This window comes from Salvelinus fontinalis, chromosome 2 (genome assembly GCF_029448725.1).
Source record: "Salvelinus fontinalis isolate EN_2023a chromosome 2, ASM2944872v1, whole genome shotgun sequence".
Classification (NCBI taxonomy): Eukaryota; Metazoa; Chordata; class Actinopteri; order Salmoniformes; family Salmonidae; genus Salvelinus; species Salvelinus fontinalis.
Genome location: NC_074666.1, coordinates 30410521 through 30425409, shown reverse-complemented (window position 1 = coordinate 30425409; position 14889 = coordinate 30410521). Strand labels below are relative to the sequence as shown.

Below are 14889 nucleotides of genomic sequence, written 5' to 3'. Positions count from 1 at the left end.
TGAGTTACTGTGGCTGTATGCCATCTAAGAATGAAGTGGTCCCTCTCCCTGCTGTGAGCAGTCCTTTTCAGGTAATGTTCTGATTACAGACACTGTACCACAGTGGTGAGAGCACTATCACACTCCTACATCTCACCCTAGAAGTATCCTCATAGCCAGTTACTGCCTAACCTCATGTTGAGCAGTTCAGTGGGCACTCAAGCTGAACAAACCGTTGGCAGGCGAGAGGTGTCACACCTCCACTGGATCCCTCGGGAGGTTTCTTGTTCTGTCCCTGCCTGTTAAACTAACCTTATACAGGCACTTAATATCAATAAGACATTAAAAGCAGAAGAATTTAAAATTAAAACTGAACTTTATTTCATCATCAATATATAATATACAAAAATACTGAGCTCTGGAAAGGACATCTTACTGCATCTTTCCCATTAACGCAGCATATTCTAGCAACATCTTTCTCCAACGTATTCCCAAACGGAGTGCAGTATCTAAATGGACAGTGTCCATTGTTCAACATTTTTAACACAACATGATTGTACAGACTTTGGTCACCATGTTTCGTTATGATTGAGTGCATCTGTGCAGTGAGTAGGAGTTCTTTGGTCCAGTTTGGTCTTGAAGTTCAGGTCGCTCCTGTTTGTTCAAGTTAAGACATGGCGTCTCAGTCTTAAGTGACTGGCTGAGAAAGGGAGCGTACTCAGGTGTAGGGTGACTGAGCGTTGTCATGTTTTAGGGGTTGTTGTTCAGGATCTGCCTAGGTCGCCCGTATCCAGTCATGCCAGCCTGAGATGCCCCCTTGTTGGTGCCCATCTGCAGGCCGATGACACTCCTTCCCTCATTCAGCTGGTCCTCTGAGAACTCGCGCTTGTTCTCCACTGACTTCCTGCACAGACAAAGTGATGTCCACCATGACATATTTTAATCAAATGTTACCCTTTACCTAAATGGGAATATGCAGAGAACTACGAGCTCCGTAACGACAGTACTGTTTTACAGAGGAAAGGACAGAGGCGCCAACTTACTTATGGAACCAGTTGGGGTCGCCGCGGTAAGTCCCATCGTCCCTGGTGACAGCCAGACTTCCCAGGGCCATCAGCGTCCTCTGGACAGCAGCCAGGTCTTTCCCTACAGACAATACACAGTACTGCACATCAAACATGTTTATTAAGTGCAGCTACTGTATAGCATAACAGTGAATGTAGCCATCATGACTAGACAGGGTGACTAAGCAACAATAGCATTTTTAAACATATCCATCTGTATAGCATGCTAGTTGAGCTGAGAATAGAAGTGATGTGTATGACATGTAGTGTGTGCACAGCTGATCGCAGCTGACTGGACGTACCCTCCCAGAGGTCAACTGTCTGGAACATGTCAGTCTTGGTGATGCCATACTTCTCAGCCGCGTTGAGGAATTGTGAGATCTGCTCCATCTGTTTGAATGCCATGCCAGAGCTCTGGATCTTCCTGATGGGCTTGTTCCCACTGAACAGGCTGTTGATCAGTTCACACAGCACCTGAAGAGAGGGAGAGGTGTGAGAAATGTACTACCTGTGCAAGACTGTGTCTTAGAATTTGTCTCCCATTCACACAGACATGAGAAGGACAGGCACTCACACATCCGTCCTTGAGCCAGTTCTGCCAGCCGGGCTTGCCTGCCTCAGGTTGGCCCACTCCAGCGCCACACTGGGCAATGATCCACTCAGTCAACCTCTCTTCCAGATCCTGGTCATACTTTTTATCGATCTTACTCTGTACCTCACGGCTCAGACCGTAGGAGGGACCTTTGTTTGCCATTGCTGTTCCTACAGGGAGAGAGATATCATTTCAGATAAGGCAAGCAGACATTGGTTTGTTCTGTTGCATATTGTATTGACCATCTATACACTTAAGTTACATAGAAGCTAACCAAAGTATAGAAAACCATGAAAGAGCTGGCTTAACCCTTAAGGCTTTAAAAACAAATATTATAAAACAATTCAAAAGGCTTCATATTTATTTTATCCCATAACTACATTGGCAGCTTAAAACTGTGGCTCACCTAGGTTAAAAGACATCCTACTGACAAATATTTGGGCACACCTATTTAAAATGGCAGGCAACCTAATTACCAGGGTAAAAAATCAGCTGTCAATTAGCCACATAATTAGAGTTTGGCTAAGAGAAACAATTAAACACGGATGTAATCATTAGTCCAAGAGTTAATGGACAAATTCCGGTAGGTCCCGCCCAGCTTAGTTCAATTTGCTTCTGTTTAAGAAACATTTTGCAACGGAATTGACGTAATGAATACGCCCCACATAAACACAATTTACTGTAGAGGTTTGAGATTATGTATAAGTAAATATAGAACCGTTGGGCTTTGTTTACACAGGCAGCTCAATTCTGATCTTTTCTTCTTTGGAATTGGGTTAGGCGGATCGCATCCAACTTTTAAGGTGCATTCACCGCCACCTGCTATAATGGAGTTTGAGGCCAGTCACAGTCTACATATGAAAATCTCTTCATTACTCCTGTTTGTTTAAGAAAGTAAAATAGAACACTAGACACCACTTCCCTCCCCCCCCACTACACCACCCCAACCCCGTCCAGCTTCTCTAACCCTTTTACACAATCTCTCCCTATCTTCATCATACAGCTCACAAAATATCAACACATGCTCCACCGTTTCCTCCACTAAACACTCATCACACAGACCTGTTTCATGCCTCACTATCAACCACAATGTGGATTCTGATATTTCTTCCACTAATTGGTCTTTTGACCAATCAGATCAGCTCTGAAAAGATCTGATTTGAAATTATCTGATGTGATTGGTCAAAAGACCAGTTAGGCTGCATTTACACAGGCAGCTCAATTATGATGTTTTTCACTTATTGGGCTCAAATCAGATCAGCTCTGAAAAAGTTCTGATGTGATTGGTCAAAATTGGGCTGCCTGTGGGCAGCCTTAGTGGAAAAAATATCAGAATTGGGATGATTGAATTAATAAATACACAAAACACAAAAAAATCCATACTTTGAGTTAATATGATGAACCAGAATGTCTGTAGGTGAGGAGCCTCTTCCTCACATAGAAAATTCCATGAATACTGTGATAGGTTGTCTATATGTGTAACAGCGGCAGCTTAAATCTTTCTCGTTTTGTCTTGGCTCAACAGACCCACTTAATAGACGGAACAGTGCTCACATTCATGTCCCTGGCCTGTCCAAGCCCTCCAAAACTGGCAATGCGTCAACACAAGTACAGTAGGTCCGCAAATGTGACTGCAGTCCTATTATATAGATCTGAACTCTGATCTGATCTTGAGTTCAGAACTTATAATGGAGAGCCTAAATGCCTCACAACTTGAAGAATACTATGCCAGGAGGCAGTGGTGTAAAGTACTTAAGTAAAATACTTTAAGTAATACATAAGTCGTTTTTTGCGGTATCTGTACTTTACTTTACTATTAATATTTTTGCCAACTTTTACTTCACTACATGTCCAGGATATGGTTTGGCCCGGGGTAGGCCGTCATTGTAAATAAGTATTTGTTCTGACTGACTTGCCTAGTTAAATAATGGTTAAATAAATAAAACATTCCTAAAGAAAATAATGTACTTTTTACTCCATACATTTTCCCTGACACCCAAAAGTACTTGTTACATTTTGATAGGAAAATGGTCCAATTCACACACTTATCGAGAGAACATCACTGGTCATTGCTACTGGCTCTGATCTGGCGGACTCACTAAACACAAATGCTTTGTTTGTAAATTATGTCTGAGTGTTGGAGTGTGCCCCTGGCTATCCGTTAAACTGTTTGGTTTGCATAATATGAGAAATTTGAAATGATTTATACTTTTACTTTTGTACTTATGTATATTTAAAACCAAATACTTTTAGACTTTTACTCAAGTAGTATTTTACTGGGTGACATTCACTTTTACTAGAGTCATTTTCTATTAAGGTATCTTTACTTTTGCTCAAGTATGACAATTGAGTATTTTTCCACCACTGCCAGGGGGGCACATGTAGATCCGAGCATGCAAATGGACAAATGGACCACCAGATGGAGACTTCAGATTTAGACCCAATTCTTGGACAGTATAATCAAAAAGTCTCAACACCTGTGCTGCGATCTTGAACCATAACTATCACAGAACCTCTCAGAGCTGGGGGTCAAAGGTTGATGTCATCTCTCTGTGAGCCTGCTGCTCTCATTGACTTCTAGCTGTTCCTGTCCTCCTCCACAGCCACACTCTGCTGTTTACATCCTGTTTGGCTTAGTCCTCCCAGCTGGCTCTCCTCTGTCACGTCCTTCCTCTCTCACTGAGGTAGCTGTTAGAGTAAACTTTCATAGACCTGCTCACACTCTTCTGTGTATTAGAGCCCATCAAAGTCCCCTGCAAGTGGAAAACCCTATGGCCCAATGTATAATATGCAATGTAAGTAAATGCACAGGGAATTATGCTAGCTAGATGAGATTGTTAGAATAAATGTATACATCCAAAATTACCTTATGATCTTACTGTATGAGTCAAAGTGTGGCATAGTTAATATTTCCCCTTAACAGGACATTGCTCAGAAGGCACTCAACATGGGACTCAACAAATGACTGATGATTGGTAAAAAAATATATATAATAAGATTGTGGGAGCTGTACTGTTAGATTTCAGTGCAGCCGTTGATATTATTGACCGGTTGTTGAAAAAACGTGTTATGGTTTTTCAACCTCAGCTCTGAATCCACGATATGGCAATCTGATTGAACTCAGAGGGTTTTCTTTAATGGAAGCTTCTCTAATGTCAAACATGTAAAGTGTGGTGTACCTCAGGGCAGCTCTCTAGGCCCTCTACTCTGTTGTATTCTGACCAATGACCTGCCACTGGCATTAAACAAAGCATGTGTGTCCATGTATGCTGATGATTCAACCATATACGCATCAGCAACCACAGCTAATGAAGTCACTGAAACCCTTAACAAAGAGCTGCAGTCTGTTTTAGAATGGGTGGCCAATAATAAACTGGTCCTGAATATCTCTTAAGAGCATTGAATTTGGTACAAATGATTCCTTAAATTCTAGACCTCAGCTGAATCTGGTAATGAATGGTGTGGTTGTTGAACAAGTTGAGAAGACTAAATTACTTGGCATTACCTTAGATTGTAAACTGTCATGGTCAAAACATATAGATTCAGTGGTTGTAAAGATGGGGAGAGGTCTGGCCGTAATAAAGAGATGCTCTGCTTTTTTGACACCACACTCCAAAAAGTAAGTTCTGCAGGCTCTAGTTTTGTCTAATCTTGATTGTTGTCCAGTCGTGTGGTCCAGTGCTGCAAGGAAAGACGTAGTTAAGCCGCAACTGGCCTAGAACAGAGCGGCACATTTAGCTCTTAAATGTAATCAGAGGGCTGACATAAATACTTTGCATGCCAGTCTCTCTTGGCTAAGAGTTGAGGAGAGACTGACTGCATCACTTCTACTTTTTATAAGAAACCCTGTTTTGAAAATCCCAAATTGTTTGCATAGTCAACTTACACACAGCTCTGACACACACACTTATCCCGCCAGACATGCCACCAGGGATCTCACAGTCCCCAAATCTAGGACAAATTCAAGAAAACTTACAGTATTATAGAGCCCTTATTGCATGGAACTTCCTTCCATATCATATTGCTCAAATAAACAACAAACCCAGTTTTAAAAAACAGATAAAGCAACACCTCACGGCACAACGCCTCTCCCCTATTTGACCTAGATAGTTTGTGTGTATGCATATATATCTACTTGTGCCTTTAAAAAAAATTGATGTATTTCTGTCCTTGAGCTGTTCTTGTCTATTGATGTTCTGTATTATGTCATTCAGTATTATGTTTCATGTTTTGTGTGGACCCCAGGAAGAGTAGCTGCTGCTTTTGCAACAGCTAATGGGGATCCTAATAAAATACCAAATACCATGTTGCTGCATGGTGAGTAAGATAAAATATTATCAGTAGGAGCTAGAATTAACATTAATGCTCCTCTCCTCTCCTCTTTACGCGTGACTCAAAAGTCTACATTCGGGTATCAGTTAAAAATCTACATTGATTCATGCTATTGCAATAGTAATGTGTTTGGAAAGGACGTGGAGGCACTGCTTGTGTTTATCCGTCAATGTCTGTGTTGTAATCAGTAATGTAATTTTTGGACTACCAAAACTCAGTATGTAATCTGATTACTTCCAGTTACTTTCCCCTTAAGAGGCATTGGAAGAAGACAAAAAGGATGATACTTGGACCTTCTTTTTTGATATTTTCAGTGGTATTGTTAACAAACACGCCCCCATAAAGAAAATTAGAATTAAAAACAGGTTCAGCCCCTGGTTCGACCGTGATCTTGCAGAGTTACTCCACCTCAGGAATTGCATTTGACGAAAGGCTCGGCACACGGATACTCAGGCTGACTGGCTATTGTTCAGGCAAATGAGAAATAAGTGCACTCAGGCTATCCGGAAGGCCAAAGTTAGTTACTTTAAGGAGCAGTTCTCTCTCTGTGGGTCTAACCCCAAGACATTCTGGAAAACGGTTAAAGACCAGGAGAATAAACCTTCTTCCTCACAGCTGCCCATGTCTCTTAATGTTGATGATGTGGTTGTTACTGACCAGAAGCACATGGCTGAGCTCTTTAATCACCACTTCATTAAGTCAGGATTCCTATTTGACTCAGCCATGCCTCCTTGCCCGTCCAACATTTCCTCATCTCCCACTCCTTCTAATGTGACTATCCCCAATGCTTCTCCCTATTTTTCCCCAGCCCCGCTACAAAGTTTCTCCCTGCAGGCAGTCACTGAGTCCGAGGTGCGAAAGGAGCTCCTTAAACCTGACCCCAAAAAACTATCTGGGTGAGATGGTTTAGACCCTTTCTTCTTTAAGGTTGCTGCCCCTATCATTGCCAAGCCTGTCTCTCCTTTCTGGGGAGGTTCCCATTTCTTGGAAGGCAGCCACGGTTCGTCCTTTATTTAAAAGGGAAAATTAAGCTGATCCTAACTGGCCTATTTCTATTTTGCCCTGTTAATCAAAAGTGTTGGAAAAACTTGTCAATAATCAACTGTCTGGCTTTCTTGATCTCTATAGTATTCTCTTGGTTATGCAATCTGGTTTCCGCTTAGGTTATGAATGTGTCACTGCAACCTTAAAGGTTTTCAATGATGTCACCATTGCCCTTGATTCTAAGCAATATTGTGCTGCTATTTTTATTGACTTGGCCAAAGCATTTGATACGGTAGACCATTCCATTCTTGTGGGCCGGCTAAGGAGTATTGGTGTCTCTAAGGGGTCTTTTGGCTGGTTTGCTAACTACCTCTCTCAAAGAGTGCAGTGTATAAAGTCAGAAAATCTGCTTTCTCAGCCACTGCCTGTCACCAAGGGAGTACCCCAAGGCTCAATCCTAGGCCCCACGCTCTTCTCAATTTACATCAACAACATAGCTCAGGCAGTAGGAAGCTCTCTCATCTATTTATATGCAGATGATACACTCTTATACTCAGCTGGCCCCTCAGATTTTGTGTTAAATGCTCTACAACAAAGCTTTCTTGGTGTCCAACAAGCGTTCTCTACCCTTAACCTTGTTCTGAACACCTCCAAAACAAAGGTAATGTGGTTTGGTAAGAAGAATGCCCCTCCTCCCACAGGTGTGATTACTACCTCTGAGGGTTTAGAGCTTGAGGTAGTCACCTCATACAAGCACTTGGGAGTATGGCTAGACGGTGCACTGTCCTTCTCTCAGCACATATCAAAGCTGCAGGCTAAAGTTAAATCTAGACTTGGTTTTCTCGATCGTAAATGCTCCTCTTTCACTCCAGCTGCCAAACTAATCCTGATTCAGATGACCATCCTACCCATGCTAGATTACGGAGACATAATTTATAGATTGGCAAGTAAGGGTGCTCTCGAGCGGCTAGATGTTCTTTACCATTCAGCCATCAGATTGGCCACCAATGCTCCTTATAGGACACATCACTGCACTCTATACTCCTCTGTAAACCGGTCATCTCTGTACACTTGTCGCAAGACCCACTGGTTGATGCTTATTTATAAAACCCTCTTAGGCCTCACTCCCCCCTATCTGAGATATCTACTGCAGCTCTCATTCTCCACATACAACAGTCACATTCTGTTAAAGATCCACAAAGTACACATATCCCTGGGTCGCTCCTCTTTTCAGTTCACTGCAGCTAGCGACTGGAACGAGCTGCAAAAAACACTCAAACTGGACAGTTTTATCTCCATCTCTTCATTCAAAGACTCAATTATGGACACTCTTACTGACGGTTGTGGCTGCTTTATGTTATGTATTGTTGTCTCTACCTTCTTGACCTTTGTGCTGTTGTCTGTGCCCAATAATGTTTGTACACTGTATTGTGCTGCTACCATGTTGTGTGCTACCATGTTGTTGTTATGTTGCTACCATGCTGTGTTGTCATATGTTGTTGCCTTGCTATGTTGTTGTCTTAGGTCTCTCTTTATGTAGTGTTGTGTTGTCTCCTTGTTGTGATGTGTTTTGTCCTGTATTTACATTGTATTTATTTTTTATTTTTAGTCCCAGCCCCCCGTCCCCGCAGGAGGCCTTTTGCCTTTTGGTAGGCCGTCACTGTAAATAAGAATTGCTTCTTAACTGACTTGCCTAGTTAAATAAAGGTAAACATTATTTTTAAAAATTAAAAAGCTTTGAATGTCATTGAGAAAATAGAAAGGTCTCAATGTATTTTTTCACAAACATCCTTTCTGAATCGAAAAGTAATCCAAGAAGTAATAATGATCGAGTTTTTCAAAAGTCTCGTATCGGATTACAATAATTTTGCTGGTAACGTTACGTAACTGATTACATTTAAAAAATGTCATCAGATTACATGTAATCAGTTACTGCCCAACCCTGCGCTTGCAACACACACACACAGACAGATGGATTCTATTCTAGACACAATCTAAGATGGAGATTCAGATTTGCCATGTTTGCATAGTATTTTTGTGATCCATTGTGTTATAATTCTGTTTTGGCCGGGCAACACGTATTTCAATTCTTTCTCAGAGGGTTTTTGTCAATCATTCTCAATATGCATGGTTGCGTGCACTGCTATGTTTGTGTCAGTTGTTAGCACTTGTTAATGTCGTTCAGCTCTAACACAGAGAAAGCGTTACTTCCTAAACCTAATACATCAACTGTCATCCAGTAGTTAATGACTCCTAGACCAGAGCTACTGTAATACCTCATAGTTCCATGTCAGTATCTCTCCTCACCCACAGCAGAGCAGACTACGCTTCTTACTACATATGTTATATGGAATGTGGAGGAGGGACCTGTTGTTCTCTATCTGCCAGCCAAGTTATTGTAGGGGAGAGTGGGGTAAGTTGAGCCAAAGAGGTAAGTAGAGCCCCGGTGTTTCTAGGAAATCAAACACAAAATTAATAATTTGACCAAATATTTAGGAAGAGGTCATCATTTCATGGAGTCTGAACTAAGCAACCACATGGAAAAAGCAAGTTACGTCCAAAAAAACAGATTTCCAAGTCAAATGAATTTATCCTGTTAAAAGGTTTCATGATGCTTGTATCTAAACCAAAGTAGATCATTTTAAGATTGTTCAATATATCAGTTGGGGTCTCTATAAGCTTCAATATAAGGTACTAAACCTAGAATGAATGTGAATCCTTGTAGCTGTATGGGTTGATATATTGTCAAAATGTTTGCCTTGGGATAAGTTGAGACAATGGCAGTGGGGGTAAGTTGAGCAATGGTTGAGCCAATGGCAATTTGATCAAATGTAAGTGTTTTCTTCCCAGGTGCAATGCAAGGCATTATCGCTGTGATATGAGGTAATAGGGCCTAGCCTATTTGAAAAGTGTTTTAAAAAGTACAAAGTGTTTGTTAGGTGTTAAGCCTGTGTTAAAATATGCTTAAAATGATAAACTGACAAAAAAGCGATTGGGATTGTGTTGAATTGTCTTTGGGAAATAAAGATATACATGGTTTTAAAAAGGTAGCGATAATATTTCATTCAGTACAGAAATTTGTAAGCTGCATAACTTACCCTGTCCTGCGGTTCAATTTACACCGTAAGTTGTGCCAAGTGACCAGTTTTTTTGGGGACAAGCTATGTTTTCAAAATTGTAATGTTTACATGAATTCTCATTATTTCCAGGGCTACACAACATCCTGAAATATATGTAGATATCTTGGTTAGAAAAAATACTATATTTCCCTTGAAGGAGTGATGCTGAATGTAAAAAAATGGCTCAACTTACCCCACTCTCCCCTATGTCACAACCAGATACAGTTTGTAACAACAACCCTTGTAAATACCATCATAAATACCAGATTTTGCTCTAACCAATCTGAAGGGCTGTTTTACAATCTGAGGATCTGCCTCCAAGCACTGTGTTAGCATGCCCAGAGAGGATCCCCCCTCAGTACAAAGCACATCACTGGCTGGATCAGGCCTTATCTGAACATGGAGGCTCTTGATTGGCTCATGTGGACTGTAATGGGTCAGCAAGGGACAGGGGCCATAAGATCACTACATATATTACACTAACCTTTCCAAACCTCACTCTAGCCTTATATCAAGTGTCTAACAGGCTCAATGAACTATGAAAAGCCTTGGGTTATAAACCTGTCTGTGTGCTGCGTCACAGAACCTGAATATATCCATGTGTGATTGAGAGTTTATAGATCTGTTTACTGCCCTTTTCCCCAGGAATGGAAGAGAGGAAGGAGAGGAGGGGGGGGGGGGGGGGGGGGGGATAAGCATAGTCTACTATCGTATTTAAATGTTTTATTAAGCTTGTATTTATTCAGGGGAACCCACTGAGACCAGGGTCTCATTTACAATGGTGCCCTGAGGAATACAAATAAAATAAACTACAAGTTACAGAATCAACACTTCAGCTTCAAATACCACAAATACAATTATTTTTATTCAATTTGAACAGTTGCAATTCTCCTTAAATGTCATTCAACATTAAAGTCCTAAACTGCCCTAGAGGCAGTTAACCATCCATGTGAACTGGTTTGGTATGTCATATTTTTGTATTTTAACAGTGAAGTGAGGAAGGTCGGAAGCTTGTGTAGTAGAGCTTTGTAAACAAAAAGGGAGTAGTGAAGGGATCTATGGGACATCAACGAGGACCAGCCAACTGTTTGATACAGGAGGCAGTGATGCGTATTAAAACTGTCACCTGTGATAAAGCAAAGGGCGCTTTGGTAGACGATATCCAAAGGTTTAAGAGTAGTGGCTGCTGCATTCCGATAAATGGGGTCACCATAGTCAAGAACTGGTAGGAAAGTTGACTATACAATCTGCTTCCTGCTGTTTAGGAAGAGGCATTATCTATTTCTATAAAATAAGCCTACTTTAAATCTCAGTTTCTTAGCTAGCACATCCGTATGTTTTTTAAATGTCAAATTATTGTCAATCCAAAAACCCTGATATGTATAGGAGTGAACCTGCTTGATGTGCATAGAGGGGAAGGAGTGGGGCAGGATATACCTGTTGGCTCCTGACAGCTGCTCTTCTGAGGATCAGGCCTGCTGCTACAGGTCCAGACCAGATCTCCCTTAATCAGCCTGTAAAGCCATCTTGACTTCCTTTTACCCAATATGTGCTCTGTGTCCTCACTAATACATGTCTCAATGTTTACTGTTACAGATGACATTATTACAGAGATGTGAAACAGAGTGTGAAAGCTACTGGGGTTACTTCACAAAAGATCCATCATGCAGTGTTCCGAAAGCAACTTGTCCATGTAAATGTGATGTCACAGTTATCAGGGCGTCCACTGAAACTTCACTGTTATATTGACCCCTGGACATACCAGCATAGTTCACATATTCCCTCACATGTACACAGTTTGACAACATAGCTGCACTGAAGACTGATACCAGAGGATGAACAGGGAATGAGGAGGCACCCTGCATTACACAACAGTCTCTGACTGCATGTTGAGATACCTCTATCTCCATCTCAAAGATACAGCACATACATCATGGGAAAGAAAGTACCCCTATATTACTTAATGAATTTGTCTTGCATGGAGCTAGCAGTTTTAAACAGGGGTGTAGCCAGTTTTTGTGTGAGAGAGTGCTGAGAGCAGGACTTGATAAGAAGCAGGATCTGATAGTGAACAGGATCCATCTGATAGAGCCTCTCTGGGCAGAGTGAAGAGAGAACAGAGTCTTACAGAGAGAATTTAGGAAAACCTAAAAGCCACAGCGTCATTCACTGAGGCTTCTTAACATTTTATGAAATTAATAAATTAGTTACATGCCATGCAGTGACTGAGTGTGAGAGGACAGGTATGTGTGTGTGTTTAGTGTGTGTGTGTGTGTGTGTGTTTTTTTTTGTGTGTGTGTGTGTGTGTGTGTGTGTGTGTGTGTGTGTGTGTGTGTGTGTGTGTGTGTAATTAAGAGACTGAATATAAAATAGATTAGGTCAGGTTTTCCCCCATGTCAGTTTGTCTACACCCTTTTCGCCCTCACTCTCATCCATGTTATCCTAAAATAGACTTTCCAAAACAATAGAACACTGTCAGTAGCAACTTACCAGGCATGCCAGAGAATCCACTAGACACCATTTTGACACTGTCTGACACACCAGGGCCCAGTTTTTCAGAAAGTATCTATTCGGATCGACTATTGGATAGCATTAAATGCAAAGAAATAAATAGAACGAGAGTCCCCATTCAAGTCAATGATTTGTCCATTATATTTCTATACATTTCATCCTAACCGATAGTTGAAATCCAGATAGATAACTTTTGAAAAACTTTGCCCTGGAAATTCAACAGTATGAATAACAGGTCGAGCCTGATAGTAACAAAGTGCACTCCGACAGAGATAAAGGTGTTAAGAAGTAGCCAGGCATGTACTTACAGTGTTTAGTTGGGAGCAGCTGTAGTTGTTGAGATGAGTTCAGGTGGCTTCGGACCTGTGTTTCTGTGAGCTGGTGTGAAAGAGTTCCTCTCTTCCCCTTTACAACAGAGTACAGAGTCTGCTCTCAGGGAGTGCCAGCTTAAAAAGAACAAACACGCTCTCTGAAATTACTTCACCGCAAGAGAAAAAGCAAGTGAGAGAGAGAGAAGGGAGGAGAGGAAAGGAAAGAAGGGGAGGGAAGAAACCACAGCCTTAAAAGGATATGGGCCTTTTTCCTCTTGATTTTCCTATGAGCTTCTAGTCTTCTTATTTCATTCTATGACACACCCTTTTTTCTTTCTCTCTTTATCCCCCTGTAAGTGTACCTCCTTATTTGGGAGCAGGACAGAGAGAATGAGGGCCCACTGCCAAAGGGCTTGGTTTGGTCAGCTATAGGAATTCTCCAAATATCCCCCTCTACCACTTTGTCTAGAGAACATAAGGAGGGACCCACTGGGCGCAGACGTCAATTCAACGTCTATTCCATGTTGGTTCAATGTAATTTCACTGAAATTATGTGGAAAGAACGTTGATTCAACCAGTGTGTGCTCTGTGGAGAGGGAGAGAGGGAGGGCGAAAGTAAAGAGTACGATGGTTTAAGGGGACCATGGGGACCAGGGGGAGGGAGGTGCTTTCAGTAATTAGAGAGGGTAAGGAAGGAGGCACTGCTATAGGGAGGTTGAATTTATTGCCTCTATATTTATTTTCTGTTTTTTGTTAATTATTATGTTTTTCTTTTTACCAAAGATAAAATAAAATGTCTGTGAGCCATGGAATCACTTTTGTTCCATGAGATAAGTACAGTAAGATAAGTATGTGAGGGCATGAGTGAATGAGAGGAACTAGAATGCAAGCGCGTCAGCCAAAGTGTTAGTAATGCTGATTTGTTTTGCTTTGTTGGGTGTTCAGTTAAATTCCTTATTGTTTTGTTTTTTTTGTGTTTTTTTTTACATTTTCCTCTTGGCTCTAAAGAACATACACCCCCTCGCACCCATGCCAATGGTACATTACATCATTACATTGACAGCAAAAGCAGGGCATGCCATAGCTTGAGAGGCCATTGAGGTTAACCATTGACATCACAGATGACATCACTGAGAGGAGTCATCATTAGAATGAAGTAACTGTCTGACCCCAAAGGTCATTCCAATGAAAGGTATTGGGTAATGTTGTATCAGTGTTATATTAGCCTCTAGGCTATTCTGTTAATAGGTGCCAGGTGTGCGTTGTGTCTTTATTGTCAGTTGTTCTCCATCCAAGGGCACCAGACTGGACTCGTTACCCCTGGCAACAAGGATATCTCTTTAGCCACCAGACCTTGGGCTACTGAACTAGTAAACCTTAGACACACATAGCTATTGAATCTGCAGGGTTTAGTCTCCACTAAAGCACAAAATGGTTTAATGTCCTAAACTGAATTGGTCCAATGAAAATGCACAGCTAGAGAGAAGCAAACCAGTTTGTGTGAACATGGCCAACTAACCTGTGAAACTGTGTGTGGTCCCAGAGCACACCAATGTGTGTATGAGACCTGAGTCAGGGAGAAGATAGTAAACAGTTATTTCACACACACAGTTCTTCTGAGCTGGTGGTAAAATAGGGTTTCTGCAAGTTAATGATTCAGTTTAATGATGAACATTTTACACAGTATATCATAATAAATCACCACAACCTTTTAGCCTAAAAACACAGCAAACGCTTTGGTGATGACTGTGAAACGAAACAATATTAATAGTTGGATTCTGCTTCAGTGAGAAAACGTTTTTTATGAAAAAAATACATAGATGTGAATGATCAGAGTTGACTACAATTTACATGTGCTTTTAACTGTTCAGTACAGTTGTATGTCTCATTGGATGTACAATATGTCTGTCTATGGGTTTCAGCCTCCACACAGCTGTCTTCCAGAGAGCAGCTCCACGTACATCTGGCTGCCTCTGTTCAGCAGGATCAGGACGGTC

At 41.3% G+C, this 14889-nt stretch overlaps 1 protein-coding gene across 1 annotated transcript; it reads right to left on the bottom strand.

Annotated features, from left to right (window-relative positions):
- Nucleotides 1–336: 336 nt before the first annotated feature.
- Nucleotides 337–13120, bottom strand: LOC129816270 (transgelin-2-like). The gene is made up of 5 exons (XM_055870551.1): nt 12890–13120; nt 1618–1805; nt 1346–1517; nt 1023–1125; nt 337–883 (listed from the first exon to the last, which is right to left on the bottom strand). Exons 2-5 carry the CDS (start codon nt 1795–1797, stop codon nt 730–732), a joined length of 609 nt encoding a protein of 202 aa, XP_055726526.1. The 5' UTR covers nt 1798–1805; nt 12890–13120; the 3' UTR covers nt 337–729.
- Between the last annotated feature and the right edge of the window lie 1769 nt (nt 13121–14889).

What these genes read in the sequence shown, in the direction of transcription:
- LOC129816270 (XM_055870551.1), bottom strand. Translation starts at nt 1,797, where the DNA reads ATGGCAAACAAAGGTCCCTCCTACGGTCTGAGCCGTGAGGTACAGAGT. An exon ending in ACTGGCTCAAGGACGGATGT is followed by an intron (nt 1,518 to 1,617) that starts GTGAGTGCCTGT and finishes CCCTCTCTTCAG; the next exon opens with GTGCTGTGTGAACTGATCAA. An exon ending in GACAGTTGACCTCTGGGAGG is followed by an intron (nt 1,126 to 1,345) that starts GTACGTCCAGTC and finishes TATTGTCTGTAG; the next exon opens with GGAAAGACCTGGCTGCTGTC.